Source organism: Physeter macrocephalus, chromosome 8, assembly GCF_002837175.3.
Source record: "Physeter macrocephalus isolate SW-GA chromosome 8, ASM283717v5, whole genome shotgun sequence".
Lineage (NCBI taxonomy): Eukaryota > Metazoa > Chordata > Mammalia > Artiodactyla > Physeteridae > Physeter > Physeter macrocephalus.
Window position 1 is genome coordinate 48584538 of NC_041221.1, and position 15833 is coordinate 48600370.

The 15833-nt window shown below is 32.8% G+C and overlaps 1 protein-coding gene across 9 annotated transcripts in view; it reads right to left on the reverse strand.

Annotated features, from left to right (window-relative positions):
• Positions 1-15833, reverse strand: part of RICTOR (RPTOR independent companion of MTOR complex 2) — a 124511-nt gene that overhangs the window by 58490 nt on the left and 50188 nt on the right. For 7 of the 9 annotated variants that reach the window (XM_007108191.4, XM_007108189.4, XM_055086529.1 and 4 more), the window contains exons 6-8: positions 12833-12896; positions 7973-8099; positions 4214-4383 (exon numbers count right to left, since the gene is read on the reverse strand). In XM_007108191.4, the coding sequence (XP_007108253.1) occupies positions 4214-4383; positions 7973-8099; positions 12833-12896 (361 nt within the window). Of the gene's footprint in view, positions 1-4213; positions 4384-7026; positions 7047-7972; positions 8100-12832; positions 12897-15833 lie in introns of those variants that run through there. The other 2 variants (XM_028492873.2, XM_007108192.4) reach the window with 2 other exon arrangements.

Sequence of the window (15833 nt, forward strand, 5' to 3'; positions counted from 1 at the left end):
CATAGGGTGCTTTACTGTCTTCATGACATAAAGGCAAGGAATCCAAGAAAGAATAGTGTTTCTTTAAATTTCCTTGGGTCTTTTTTCTTTAGTCTAAAAAATCCTTATTTTACCTTGGTTTTTGAAAGACATTTTCTCTGGGGTAGGTTGACATTATTTTCTTTCTGCACTCTAAAGATGCCATTCTACTGTCTTCTGGTTCCATTATTTCTGTTGGGAAATCAGCTGTCAGACTTGTTCCTTTGAAAGTAGAGTCTTTTTTCTCAAGCTGATTTTAAGATTTTTATTTATCTTGGTTTCCGACAACCTTACCATGATGTGCGTACATGTTGTTTTCTTTGTATTATCTTGAGTTTTCTGAGCTTTATGAAGTTTCATCAGTTTTAGAAACAAAAGTTTTGACCACTGCTTCTTTGGATATCTGCTTCTGCTCATTTTCTCTCTCTTCTCCAAAGACAACAATTATGTTTTATCCCTTTTGTTCTGTTCATTTCCTTTCTCTTCCCCGCCCCCCAATGTTTTACTTGATATTTTTATTGACTTTTCTTTCAATTTACTAATGATATCTTCTCATCCAAAATGGATTTTTAATTTCATTGAGTTCAGAATTTCAGGTATTTTATTTTTCTGTACTAGTTCCATTTGATTCATTTTGCACATTCCAATTATATGGTGAAATTCTCCATTATTTCATCTATTTTCTTCTTCTTTTTCTCCATTTTCCTTAACAAGTTAATCATGGTTGTTTTAAAGTCTTTTCCCTCTAGCTGTAATATCTGGATCACCTGTGGACATGCTTCTATGGAATTTCTTTTCTTTTTAGTTTTCAGTTACATAGTCCTGTCTTTTTGTATGACACTCAGTCAAATTCCTGACTGAATGTCAGACACTGTAAATTTTATTAAAGGTTCCAAGTGATGTTATCTCCATCAGAGACGGTTTATCCTTTCCTCTGTTAGTCAGGTAGATTAATGGGACTGATGAACTTATCCTAGTCACCAACTGAGTTAAATTGAGACTATGCTGCAATTTTGTTAAGATTTGAGTGTACCTTTGGTTTTCTTGTGTTTCTAGAGTATGGACCTCCAAAACTTTCAAGAGATTTAGCAAGTTTCTTTTTTTTCTCCTTAGCAGTGAGAAATTGGGGATTTTTTTCTACATACTTCTAAGTTTTGAACTTATATCTTTAGGTACTCATCCACAATTACTTCAGAATTTGGGACATGTCAAGGACAGGAAATCAGCTATGAAATACCCAGTTTGTCAGCTGAATACTACATAACTGCCAAAAGCTGTTCTGATTTTTCAGGTCCCAGGAAAAGCGTACCTGGATTTTCAGCTTCTAATTATGTCCTGATCAGTAAGTGACCCCAGGGAAAAAAAGCAACTGCATATAATCAGTGTAAATTCACTACTTCTTAGAGCCCTTTCAACTTCTGCCCATGACCCCCCTTCCTGGGAGGCCTCTGTGTCCTATGCACTGGAGACCATTGCCTATTCCACTGTGTTTTCCTCAGTGGAAACATTTTAACTTCTGCTCTCCACAGATTCTTATCTCAGAAAACTTCTAGAAAGGTAAATCAGACTTGATCTGGGGACTTTTCACATCTCTAGGCTTGTCACTCCACATACACATATGCCTGCCAAATAGTCTGGTCTTCTACCTAGGCCTAGGTCATATTCTTAACCTCTAGCCTGTGGCCTAAATCTACAGTGCCCCCAAGGGCATCTCTAGATTTTTCACTCCCTCTGGTCCTTATTGCTTTCACAGCTCTATACTGCTTTAAATATATGATTTTCATAATTATTCAACTTTTCTAGTTTTCCATAGCAGATGCTATGAACTACACTATCCTACTCTGAAGTATAAGTTTAAAACATGTTGTTTTTAAAATTTACTATAAAAAATTAAAATTACAATTTTATAATCCTTACTTGCCTATTCTAATAACATTATCATATTAAATGTACCTTTTTTTTTTCCTGTGTGAGGTCAAAATATATCACAGATTATAGAAATAGAAGCCAGGGTAGATTTTAAAAGGGATTTTTTTTTTTTTTTTAACAGAAGAAAGACTTGGGCCTAACGAGACAGTAGCAATGAAAATAGTTCCTTTGTATGTGGAAAAGAAAAACCAAAGCTATCAAGTTAGAGTGAAAATTTATAAAATATAATTAATAAAAATGAGGACAATATTCTTGTAACAGCAGACTCTAGGATGAAGATAATGATAAAGTAGAAGATGATGATAATGATTACTATCCAAGGCAATCAGTATTTATTGAATACTTATTATGTGCCAGGTACTAAATAAAACATTTATGTGGATTAGAGTGAATATATGTAAAGCACCTGGAAATACTGCCTAACTCATTATAAGCTTTACAAGAGTGTTAGTTGCTGCTATTAGTACTACTACTATTATTATTATAGTATTTATTCTTCACAATAATTCTTTAATGTAAAAATCATGACTTTTATTTTACCTAGGAAAAAATGGGTCCAAGAGAGGCTAATAACTTGCCCCAAATCATAAAGCTAGTAGGTTACAGAACAAAAAACCAAAACCAGATCTGTATAGCCCGAAGTCTATGCTCTCAATCACTATGCTACTTTAGGGGGATCTTGTTAAGGAAAAAAAGAACATTTGTGGCTTTAAAGAACTTATGCAAATATAGTCATGTACTTAAATATCTACCATATTCTTTTTGAGGTTTTTTTCATTTACACAAAGGCTTTACTAATCTGCTGTACAATTATATAGGAATAAAAAACAGGCCTATACACAATATCTTCTTTTATTGCAATCATCTCTCCAATCTTAAAATATCATTTTCTCCACTTGATAAAGAAAAAACAAATCGAAATACACTGTAAAATATCAAAAATGCCAGCTTATTCCCACTGGACACCCATGAATAATGTATTTAAAATCACTTATTAAGGAGAATATTGTACTTAAATTTGTTAGTTAATGATACAGGCTAATGTCAATTTTATAATCTTAAAATATTTCTAGTAGCCCTAATAAAACCAGAACTATAACATTTAAGAAAAGTTTCATAAAATGATTGAAACAGGCAAAGTAGGGAACAATAAATCTTTTATAATTTGCATAATTTCATACCCAAATAAAGCCTTGGTTTAAACTTACTCTGAATGATATCAGCAATGGACAACAATGTAATACATTCACACAAATAAACTATAAGAATACATTTTGTGGTAACTCCCTGGTGGTCCAGAGGTTAGGACTCCATGCTCTTACTGCCAAGGGCCCAGGTTTAATACCTGGTCAGGGGAACTAAGATCCCACAAGCCACAGGGCATGGCCAAAAATGAGGGGAGAAAAAAAAAAAAAGAATACAGTTTGTGATAATTCTGTTCCAACCTCTACTACATACTTTATTATAGAAAAGGGTATATGGTAGCCTTACTATCTTAGACCAACTGTAAAAAAAAAAAAAAAAAAACAACAACAAAAAACTGAATTAGTAATAAAAAAAGAAATTGCAGAGTATTTTTTAAAAAATACGTATTCTATTTCTTTCAATTATAAATGGTCATTAGTTGTCAACAAGTGTCTCCAAGTTCAGAGAGTTTTAGCATGATTTAATAAATAAATAGCATATAATTAGCAGGAGCTATTCACACACAATTAACATACTATATATAGTCCTTAAAAAGAAATGGTCTTTGGGGGCTTCCCTGGTGGTGCAGTGGTTGAGAGTCCGCCTGCCAATGCAGGGGATACGGGTTCGTGCCCCGGTCTGGGAAGATCCCACATGCCGCAGAGCAGCTAGGCCTGTGAGCCATGGCTGCTGAGCCTGCGCGTCCGGAGCCTGTGCTCTGCAACGGGAGAGGCCACAGCAGTGAGAGGCCCGCGTACAGCAAAAAAAAGAAATGGTCCTCTTAAATAAATACGTAAATGTCTATGAAACCTTACTTGGGCTCTAATTTGCTCAGTCAAGTTTTCATAGATAATAAAAAACAATAAACTTCACTTTACATGTTGATGAAATATTCTTGAGAATTTTTTCAATTCAGTCCAAACTGAATGAGCTATAAAATACTGCTGGGATAAGCCAATCTTAGTAGTTAATTTAGGTTTAATAATTAATGCTGTGCAGCATATTAACTTTAAAATTTCAAAGTAAGAGTATGTATTTAAAGTCATATTTTAAAACTAGAAAAGAATATTAAAGTTCCTACCTCTAATTCTACATCAGCTCGTACATACTGTCGGGTCTTTGGATGATTAAGGAGGTGTAAAATTGTAGTAATGAGAGCCTCATTTATTCGACTTAATTGGCAATCGATCACATTTTTCAAGATGGTGTTTAGTCCACCTCGAAGGGCCACCACCTCTGGATTCTGAAGTGCTAAAATAAAAAAGAAAAACTTAATATATTATATAGGGGATAATTAATAAAATGTAATCAGAAATCTGGGTAAAACCCCTTTTAATACTTAATTTCCTTTCTGACTTGAAAAACTTTCTACTCAATGACATTTAAAAGGACACGTGGATAAATTACCTAATAAGAGTCACTGAATATACTTCCCAAAACTCTGATTTTTTTCTTAACGTCTCTGAATTTTTTCATATCTTTTGTTCATGTTTTACTGAATGGTTCTTCTTTCCTATCAATTGCAAGGAGTTCTTTATATAGTGGGAATATTAGCCTTTTATCTGTTTCAAATCTTTTATCTGATTTGTAATTTAACTTTAGATTTTAAGCTCAGAAACTCCTCCCTTACTTCAAAGATCAGGCATTTTCTTTGTATGCACGCACACCCACGTGTGTGTTTTAAATGAGTTCATGATTAACATTTCAGTTTTCAATCTCTCAGGAAACAGACTTTGGCTTAATATTGATAAGCTCATTTTTTCCCAAATGTTTATTCAACTATCCCAGCATGCTTTCCAAACTGATTTTCATACTTTTGATATACTGAAGTCTTCTATATACCAGGGTCTGCAACCCTTGATTCTTTTTCATTTTTTTCTCTCCGAATAACCCAGCTTAAGTTTTTTAAAATATGAGAAAAAAATCTTTCCCTTCTCCTCCATTTAGTCTTTTTCAAAAATGTTTTCAGAGTTGAATTTTTCCTGTTTATTCTAGTTGAACTTTAGATTTAGGTTTCTTCTCCATTTTTTCTAAATTGAGGTATAATTACTTACAGTAAAATACACAGATATTAATGGTACAGTTCAATAAATTCTGAACAATATCTATACCCCTGTAACCAATACCTCAATCAAGGTATAGCACTTTCATCATCCTAGGAAGTTCCTTCACACCACTTTTCAATCAGTCCCCCTCCACAACAAAGGCAACAAATATTCTCATTTCTACCTATAGATTAGCTCTGCCTTCTTGAAAATCAATTAAACAAATTGAAAAGTACCCCCTAAAAACACACACACGTCTTGCACATTTCTTATTAAGTTTATTTGTTATATATAGTTTTCTTGTCTACTTTGGAAATAGTATCATTTTTTTCCATTATATTTACTGATTATTGCTGAAACACAAAATAAATCTATTAAATCTATATTTTCAGGTTTCCACTGTACTGAATTACTGAAGTTGTTCTTCAGTTGATTCAGTTTTCTAGATATATCATCTACAATGTATAATGCCTTCTTTCCAATATGTAAAACTCATTTATTATTTTGTCTTGCTAACCTGGTTAAATCACTAATTAAGAGTTTTTAAAAAGATGTAGTATTTGTAGAGATCCACTATTAAGAAAATGATTGGTGGACTTCCCTGGTGGCACAGTGGTTAAGAATCTGCCTGCCAATGCAGGGGACATGGGTTTGAGCCCCGGTCTGGGAAGGTCCCACAGCCACCGAGCAGCTAAGCCTGTGCGCCACAACTACTGAGCCTGTGCTCTAGAGCCCGTGAGCCACAACTACTGGGCTCGCATACCACAACTACTGAATCCCATGCGCCTAGAGCCCATGCTCCGCAACAAGAGAAACCACTGCAATGAGAAGCCCGCGCACCACAAGGAAGAGGAGCCCCCACTCATCGCACCTAGAGAAAACCCGCGCTCAGCAACGAAGACCCAACGCAGCCATAAATAAATAAATAAACAAATTTATTAAAAAGAGTATGAGTGGTGATTTGAGATAAATATTCTACAATGTTAACATAGTAGCATTCTAATTATTTCATTTTATGTATGTGTGTATTTGTGTGTATGTGCATATCTGTTTGTTTATGTATATAAAATGCTAGTTTCATTTAAATTAAAATTGGTAAATTTCCATATTTTTAATGCTCTCAATTAGATGATACTATATGAGAATTACTTGTTCCTTGAAACAATTTTTTTAAGACAAAACTAACTGAATGAGTCTTTTTGGAGGCAATTAATTCATCAAGTACTTCTATGGTTTTTGATCCATCACATGCTGTTCTACTCTTCTAAGTCAACTGGAAATTAAAATTTTCTCTGAAAACCCATTCAGTTCAATAAGATTTTCAAATATATAAAAAAATTATCTCATAATTTTTAAAACAATTAATTCTTTCTCATTCTATTTATCTTTGGTTTCTCCGACTTTTGCATCTTTCAAACAATACTGTACGTTTGCCTGTGTATTTTTTTCTTCTTCCATTAACACAGATTAAATAATCTATCTTGTTCTCTAAGACTCAATCATTAATGCTTTCCTCCTGCTTATGTTAAAATTTATTTATTTTTTCCTTCTTTTTCTATTTCTTGGGTTCGCTCACTTATTTTCAGTACTTTTTGCTTAATTATAAAAGCATCTTATAGTGAGACGTTAACTCGAGTATACAGTTTTCCAAGCATCCCATACATTGACATGTAGTCAAATTTTTACTATTTTTCAGAATTTCCTTAATCAAATTTCTGACTTTTTCTCTAAATCAACAGGTATTGTGGACAGTATTTTTAGACTCTCAATGATAAGGCTTGGCTCTTTTGTTTCTTTAAACTTTTGTTATAAATTCATTTATTATATCAAGAGTGAATGTAACCTATACCGTTTCTGCTTTTGGTGGGGAAAAATATTATCTTCTCTTGTCATTAAAAAATATATTTCTGGGCTTCCCTGGTGGCGCAGTGGTTGAGAGTCAGCCTGCCGATGCAGGGGACACGGGTTAGCGCCCCGGTCCGGGAAGATCCCACATGCCACGGAGCGGCTGGGCCTGTGAGCCATGGCTGCTGAGCCTGCGCGTCCGGAGCCTGTGCTCTGCAACGGAAGAGGCCACAGCAGTGAGAGGCCCGCGTACAGCAAAAAAAAAAAAAAATTATATTTCTTTGGTTATAAGTGAGGTTCAACTTTTAAAATACTTTGACTAGCCATGCATTTCTTTGAGAATTACTTATTTTTCCTACTGATCTGTATATAAGTTAGTTCTTTACCTGTCATGGTAAAGAACTTATTTATTACATTTATTTTTTTCTTTGTTCTGGTACTGCATGTTTTCTTATCTCCTTATAATAAAATCTACAGCTGCTGAACTGTTTGATTTCTTTTGATAATTCAAAACTCCTTTTCCTTACGTGATCAGATAGTCATCCATTCCTCCCCCCCATGTTTGCCCCATTTAACTCTTAAATCCTTTTTCATTTAGAATTCTTTTTTAATGTAGAAGTGAACTGTTGTTTTGCACTCACATCAAGATACAGTGTGGTTAATTAATGTCTGAGAGCCAGACTTTAAGAGATTTTATTCTAATTACTGGAATCTGGACAATTCCTATATATTAAATTTCATGATGAGTAAAACTTTAAAATTTATAGAATTTTAATGTCACTTTGAAATGATTTGTTTAAACAACAAGTCCACTACTTCCCTATCAGGAATGTCCTACTTTTTCATTTCTTTTTACCAATACCTAAAGAATTAATGTATTAAAGGCATTAAAAAGTGTTATACATTCTTTCTAAAATACTACATTTTCATTACTCAAAGAAAATTCTGACCTAGTTCACAGATAATGGCAATGCATGCTCGAACCATTCTATCTCTTTCTTGGAGTCCATCATTTCCAACTGCTATTAATGAGTTGGCCACAGAGCTAGGAAACAAGGAAGCATTCACAGTAATCATCTGTAACAGGGAGAAATCAGAAAAAGAAGTTACTTCATAATGCATTTTTAAAACCTATTTTATTCAGACTGAGGTTTTTAAGACCGTAGAATATTTATAAGATCCAGGCATTAATTTTAATTTTCTGCTTCAAATGAACACGTCAAAGGACTAATATAACTAATAACTGATGCAATAAATGTTAATAATCATTACCAGGGAAAAAAGTGTTGGCTTTTTTTCCCTAATAGTCCAGACTATAAATTAGTTGACTACCAAGATATAATGTTTCTGAGATTCTAACCTCCTCGAGGATAGGAACTCTATTTTAAACAACTTTTCAGTAACTAGACAAAGTAAATCAGTGGTGACAACAGCTGCAAACATACTACTATACTACTACATTCCTGACTCCTTCCCCATATATTATCACCACTACATCCTATCAATTTACCCCATTAACTCAACTCTTTCCACCATCAAACTGATTTGGGTCCTCATTCTTACTTTGATTGCTGCAACCGATGCCTCATCATCTCCCTATCTCTAACTCTCACTTGTTGCTATACTGAAAGGCAAACTTAATAATCCATAATCTATTTTTTTTGAAGTCCCCATTTTCTTTTCGGTTGTTATGGGGACTGCCCTCACCTCTTAGAGGTTGCCCTCAGGTCCCTGTCATGGGCAGCTCAATCACGGTTATTTGCTACTTCAAGGCAGGCAGCAGTCTCTCCATAATCTATTTTTAATATTTCAAAAACTGTGATGGAAACAGTATGTCTCTGGTGATAAAAACTTTTGTTGAATCTCATTTTAAATGAAAAGTTCAATTGGCAATAACATATTTGGAATACTGAAAACAGATAACATGTATCTTCAGTTTGGAAAACAGTAAGAAAAATTATGTAGTTAATTACTCTTTAATAAATAAGACTATTTGGTAGATAAAGTATTCAAAATAGCAGGTCCTTGGAGTGGGAGTAGAAGAAAATGTTTTATTCTGTTTGGGTAGTGATAAATACTGGGGATAATTAATCTGTCCTGGGTGTAACTATAGTTATAATCCTGTTGAAAAATAAGACTTATACTATGACACAATTAGAGGACACAATATAACTAAATTAATACCCAATTAAATCCTATAGAGGTTCAAAGGAGAGATCTATATTGGCTAGAGTACTTGTAAATGGTTTATGTCATTTAAGCAGCATTATGTGATATGACAAGTTTCAAATGAAATTATAGAATACTGTTCCACAACCATAAAATAGATGTCTAATAACCTTAGAATCTACAAAAACTTTCACATTTGTTTCTAAACAGTATTTTTCATTAATCAAAAATGTTGGAGAAGAAAGAAGAGGAAAGGGAAAAGAGGTATAAGAAACTGATCTTCCTCAGTGAGAAAATTCTAACTTCTTATGATATTAATTTGTATTTTAATACTTATTGATCTATTATTATACTTACAAGGGGCTTGTAAGAAAAATTCCCAAGACAATAAGGCATATGTAATGGATTTTAAAGAGCTGGCTAGAAGCCAGACCAATTGGCTTCGAGGGCCAAATCTGCCATTAATAAACTGTTACCTTGGCAAACCAATCCTCTCTGTGCCTTAGTTTCCTCATTTGTAAATGAGGATGTATAGGATCCGATGACTTCTAGAATTTCAAGTATAAAATTCTATTCTATGAATCTCAATAGTGTAGCGCTATGAAATGGATATTGGTAATTTAAAGTTCTTATAAATGAAATCACTCTTCTTATTTTTCAGGAAAAATATACACAAAGAAACTCTTAAATTCTGTGTAAATCAGAGAATACTTTTCTCGTAAATCAGTAAGTAATCAATGAGGGAAAAGTCACAGAATTTAGTCTCTGTTGAAATAAAAGTTTAATCATCTTTTTTGCATGATAGAACAGACATATATAAAACAAATCAAAGATCATAAGTAGGTAATAAATTTGTAGAACTGCTATAAAAGAATTAGAGAAACACTGAGTTCTCTAAGGGAAATATTTAAAATTTCAGCTGAGACTGCAAGATGAATATAATATAGAAAGGGGTGGAAATGAAAAGAATAGGATAGAAGCAGTGATCACAGCAGTGGTGGAGGGCAACTTGTCTACACATATAATGGCATAATGAGACGGGTCATAATTGGTTGCCCCAAAAGTGGGCTCTGAATGCCAAGATAAGCAGGTTGTGCTTAATACCAAAAGGATTCGTGGGCCAGTATAGGTTTGGAAATTTGGAGAACTGGGTTTTTCATGCTGGCTTTGACAATATCTTGCTGTGTATCAAGGGCAAGTGATTCCTTTAAATGAATCCCTTTCAGCTATAAAAAAAAAAATCTGTGATATATTAATCTCATATTGCATGAATAAAGAAATGATATATGAAGAAAATAATGGCTTAATTAGGCAGGCAGTTAAGAAAAATTTAAGTTGGATAAAGAGCAGCAAGAGCTGACTAGTGTGAAAATAATACAGATAATGAGAGAGACAAGAATCAGGAAGGACTGCCTGGATTAGAGCAAGAAAGAGACATGAAAAAATCTGAGACATTAAAAAAGACATTGAAAAAGAACCAAGCAAACAAACAAACAAAACTGTTCTGAATGCATACAAAGAACCCACAGTGACCTAGCAATTATATTATTAACATTAATTTCTACTAGCTCAGTTGCCAAGATGTTGCTGGAAAAAAAGAAATATGCGCTTCAATTGTTAAAACATCAGTGAAATTATAGTTCCTCTGGCCAATAGAGGCCACTGTTCATTCGGCAACTTTGCTTTCCCTTTTACTCTAACTGCTTTTAGCTAAACCAAGGAGGAATCCTGTGACATAACTCTACCTTTGAGCCTGTATTTTACCACCAGGTACAAGGAGTTTTCCCGCCCTTGAATCCACAAGTGATATCTGCCTTCTTCAAAAGGTAACAAAATAAAATTACATTTTTGTTATGGCATTTCTGAATTGTTTCAAGGGTCTGTTTATTTTTACTGGGCTATTTTATAAATTAAATTGTAACTCGTACAAAACACTGTACAAAACAGAACTAAAATATTTAGTGAATAATTCAAAGAAGCTGAATTTAATTTAATCCATTTGGGGTTCTTTTTTCATCTGAACGCAGTTTCTAAGGCAGCAACTCTCAAAGTGTGGTCCAGAAAACTGAGGGTCCCAAGGATATTTTCAGAGATTCTGCAAAGTGAAACTATTTTCATAGTAATTCAAAGACATTATTTGTCTTTTTTACTCTCACAAGTACATATGGAACTTTTCCAGAGGCTCCACTGCATGTGAAATCACAAGAGACTGAATACAAAAGCAAATATGACAATCCAGGTATCTTCTATCAGGAGAAACACTACAAAAATTTGTATAAATCTAAAATAATGCCACTCTACTCATTAACTTTCTTTTTGGAAAATATAGTTATTTTTATAAAAATATGTTATTTATGTTTACTTGTAATGAGTTTGTTATTCTTTAATATGTTAATATATTTTTAAATTTCTCACTTTTAATTCCTAGTATGATAAATACTAACATGTATATAACTCAAATAACCAAAGAGTTATTCTAGGTTCTTCAGAAACAAATTTTGTTTTCTTATCTTGAATTCTCAAAATCACGCAGTAGAAGAGATTGTATGCATAAGTAAAAAACATAAACCTAATTTTTATATTTAAATATGAAGAGTGAAATCACGGTGCCAACATAACAATTTACCCTATAACAAACACTTTTTAAATCTATCTCCAATATCACTCTTAACTAGAACTGCAAACTTCTTTTAAGACAACTCATCCATTTACTTCTTCCTTACTATGCTCACCTGTGGGTACTATTACTAACCATAAGCTGAACAACTGGAAGAAAAAGGAAAAAGGAGATCTAGCTAATGCACAAACTCAACAGTCTGCAATTCTGGAGCATGCACTGTATTCAAAGGTGGGAAAAAAGGAGAAGAGCTAAAAAACTGTTAAATAATCTTAGATGTTTTTACATTAAAACATACATACACTGCATGAATCTTATGAATTTTTAAGATGAAACATGATATTTTATGATGAAACATGATAAAATTCTTACACAAACTGTACCCTAACCAAATTAACTCTCAGTTTACTCTATTCCTCTGCCATTAGGGCATCACATCACATTAAATAACAATAAAAAAAAAACTCCTGGAAGGCCTCTCATTAGAAGCATTATGGATTATCCTCAACACCCTCTCTTGGAGAGTTTAGATTTTGACCTTTTATCCTGTATAATGGCCTGAATTGTTTATTGCAAGTGCCTACTGATGTATCCAAATTCATCTTCAAAACAATCAGCCTGTAATTATTTTTGACATTCATTTAATAGAATTAACTCCAAGCATATAATTAAGAAAAAATAAGGGTTGGGGGCAAGTAATCCTCTTTCTCCAATAACATATCAAAGCAGTAATTTCATTTATATGCCTACTGCAGGAAGAAATATTCTTTACAATAAACGTTTTATAAAAAATACTGACCTAGCTATACCCAATCACATCAAATAATTACACAACATACCTATGCTTACCTTGAAGTTTTAATAGACCTATTTAACTCATATATAATTTTAACAAAATAAAAATGTTTAACGAGAATTCAGTCTTTCAATTTTAATAGAAAGATTTCACAGTCTAAATCTAAAAATGTAAAATGCTTCACATGAAAATCATAAATCTGCCTTTACTCTCAGACATAGAGCATACCTTTCTGACTAATCGAAGTGCTTGTGTCCTCTCTACCTCGTTGCTCTGCTGTATGTCAATGCACCTAAATAATACATAAAATATTTAATTATTGATAAAAATCTTATTAAACAATTTTTTTGTATAATACCATGATCAGACCCATGTTCATGTCAATATAGTATTTGTAAATGTTAATACAAGTTATTTTTCAGTACCAGCAAATATTTATTTAATTTAATATCTCTAGTGATAAATACTTATTATAAGAAAACATTTCAAAACTATTTCACTTAAAACTCCAGGAAAGAAGAATATAGTAAGTAATCTATATAATTATATACATCTATACAGAAATAATAAACATATTTATAAAGCAAAATATCAGAAATCTACGGAAAAAATATTCACCTATCTTTGATAAAGTTCACAGATATGTTACAAAAATTGTGAAGGAAAAATATTTCAAAGCCTATGTTTTAGTTTAATTGTGATTTTAACCAGAGCCTAAATTTTACATGTTATAACTAAGTTAAAAGTCTTATATTAGCCACAATAATTCTATTTTACCAAAATATAATTTGAAATGTGACTGTACTTCAAAAATTAATGCTCATACATCACTTAACTGACATTTCTCTGTAAAATTTATTAAATTATTCAATTTCTAAAGAGTCTGGTTTATGTGGAAGAATAATTCATTTTTACTTATGTTTAGACAGTTCACAATTCTTATCAATACATAGATAATTTGCTATTCAAAAGCATTTCTGCTATCTGAATATAATTAATCTAAAACAACTTTAATAAGAAGCAAATAGACATATAATTCAATTTCTGGCCACAACAGATCAGACCAATCCTCCTGCCATAAATAACTATAAAGGCTAAATATAGTACTTTGTAAAGCAACTGTTAAAAGGGCAATGGATAATAATCCCTGGAAAGAGAAGCACAAGCTCCATATCCACTCAGGCTTTGTCCCTGGGGACACTTGCCAATCCCCAGTTTTAGGGGAATAGAGTCCTAAAAGAAAGCAAAAATCTTCCTGTACTGGAGAGACAGACTGAACTTTAGGGCAACCAAAGTGGCTGGGACTTGAGGGAAAAAAAATCTCAAAGAAAAGAAAATAGGAGCATAAGCAAGAATCTGCGTGCCATCCCCTTTCCTACGCACTTGCCAATTTCTGTGTTGTACAAATGCAGAGTTAAAGTCCAAGAAACCAAGCAAAAAGCTACTGCTGAGAAGCCAAAGAACTGAGCAGAAATTTTAGCAGGTACGTAATATTCTAAGAAAGATGTTAGGGCTCAAGGCTGGTCGGGATGAAAAGGTTCTGCTAAATATCTACATTTTCACTTGAGACTCCATATAGCCACTTCCTAGAGCAAAGGCAAAGGAAAAAAACAAATTTTAACACAATCAGTGTGATAAGCCAACATTCCAGAATAAAGCTTAACTCTTTTAAGAGAAAAATAACATGATCCAGAGCCAAAAACTTTTAACATACAATGTTCACATCCAATCACATATAATATGAGGTACGCTTTAAAACAAAGGGTCAAGTAACCAAAAACCAAGAAAAGAAAATGATAATAGAAACAGAACACAGGTGATTCACATACTGGAGTTGTCATAAGAGGGCTACAAATAACTATGATTATTATGCTCAAGAAAATAAAGCAGAGACCTAGAATGTTTAAGTAAGAGTAAAATATAAATCACAGAAATACAATAACTGAAATTAAAAATTCAAGAGACTGATTTACTAGCAGGATGGAGGACTAAAAAAAAACAGGTAAGTAGAAAGTAACAACATTAAAGCACAAAGATTAACAACAAAGACTGAAAATACAGTAAGGGCATTAGAGACATGTGGCACAGTGAACAGATTCAACACTCTATAGCTGGAGTACCAGGGGATAGGAGAGAAAGTAACAGGAAAAAAAACCTTTAAAGTAGCCAAAGGAGAAAAAGAAGCAAGAAGAAGACAACTTACTGTTCAACAACAAAAAAAAACAAAATCCAGAAGACAATAACTTATTTAAAGCATTGAAAAATAGTAACTGGTCAAAAAAATAGCCTTCAAATGGGAAGGGAAACAGAGGATTTACAGACAAATAAAATAGGAGAGAATTCAACTCCAGTATACCTACACTATGAGAAAATAGTAAAGGAAATTCAAGAAAGTGACCCAAGATAAAAGGGTGGAAATGCAAGAAGGAAGAATATTGGAACGGGTAAATAACATAAGTAAATATCACTAGTTCCAATTTAATACAATAACAGGACTATCCTGTGGGGTTACAAATATATGTAGAAATAAGGCAGAGGGGAGCTGATGGTCAAGCTGCAAGAGGTTTCCTGCATTGTTCTGGTTGTAATAAAAATGGTAAACCTTAACATATCAAGGATAAATGTAATCTCTAGGGCAACTGCTAACAGAAGAAAAGACTTTAAAACCAAGACATTAATAGAAGAGGAAACAAATTCTTGATTATTCCCAAAGAAAAAAAAAAGGAGCAATGCAAGACCAAAGAATAGACGTGACAAACAGAATACGAACAGCCAGACAGCAAAGTCAAATATATGAGAAAACTAATGGCAAGATGACAAATTCATAAATATAATTACATTAGATAAAGCGCATAGACCCTGCATATAAAAAACCACTAGACATAGTCTAATCCAATTAGAAGACAAAGATGGTCAAACTAGATTTTAAAAAAATCTATATGATGTTAACGGAAGAGAAACTTAAATGTAAGAACAAAAAAAAAGAAAAGTGAAAGGACAGAAAAGGACATAGTGTGCAAGCCCTAAATAACTTTAGATAACATGAACACTCATAAAAGAAGCATTACTAGGAATAAAGAGAGACATTTCAAAACTATGAAAGGATTAGCCCAATGAGAAGGTTTAACAATCCTAAATATGAATGCAATAACAAATCTTCAAAATATATAAAGCAAAAAAAAAAAAAAAAAAAAAAAAATATATATATATATATATATATAAAGCAAGA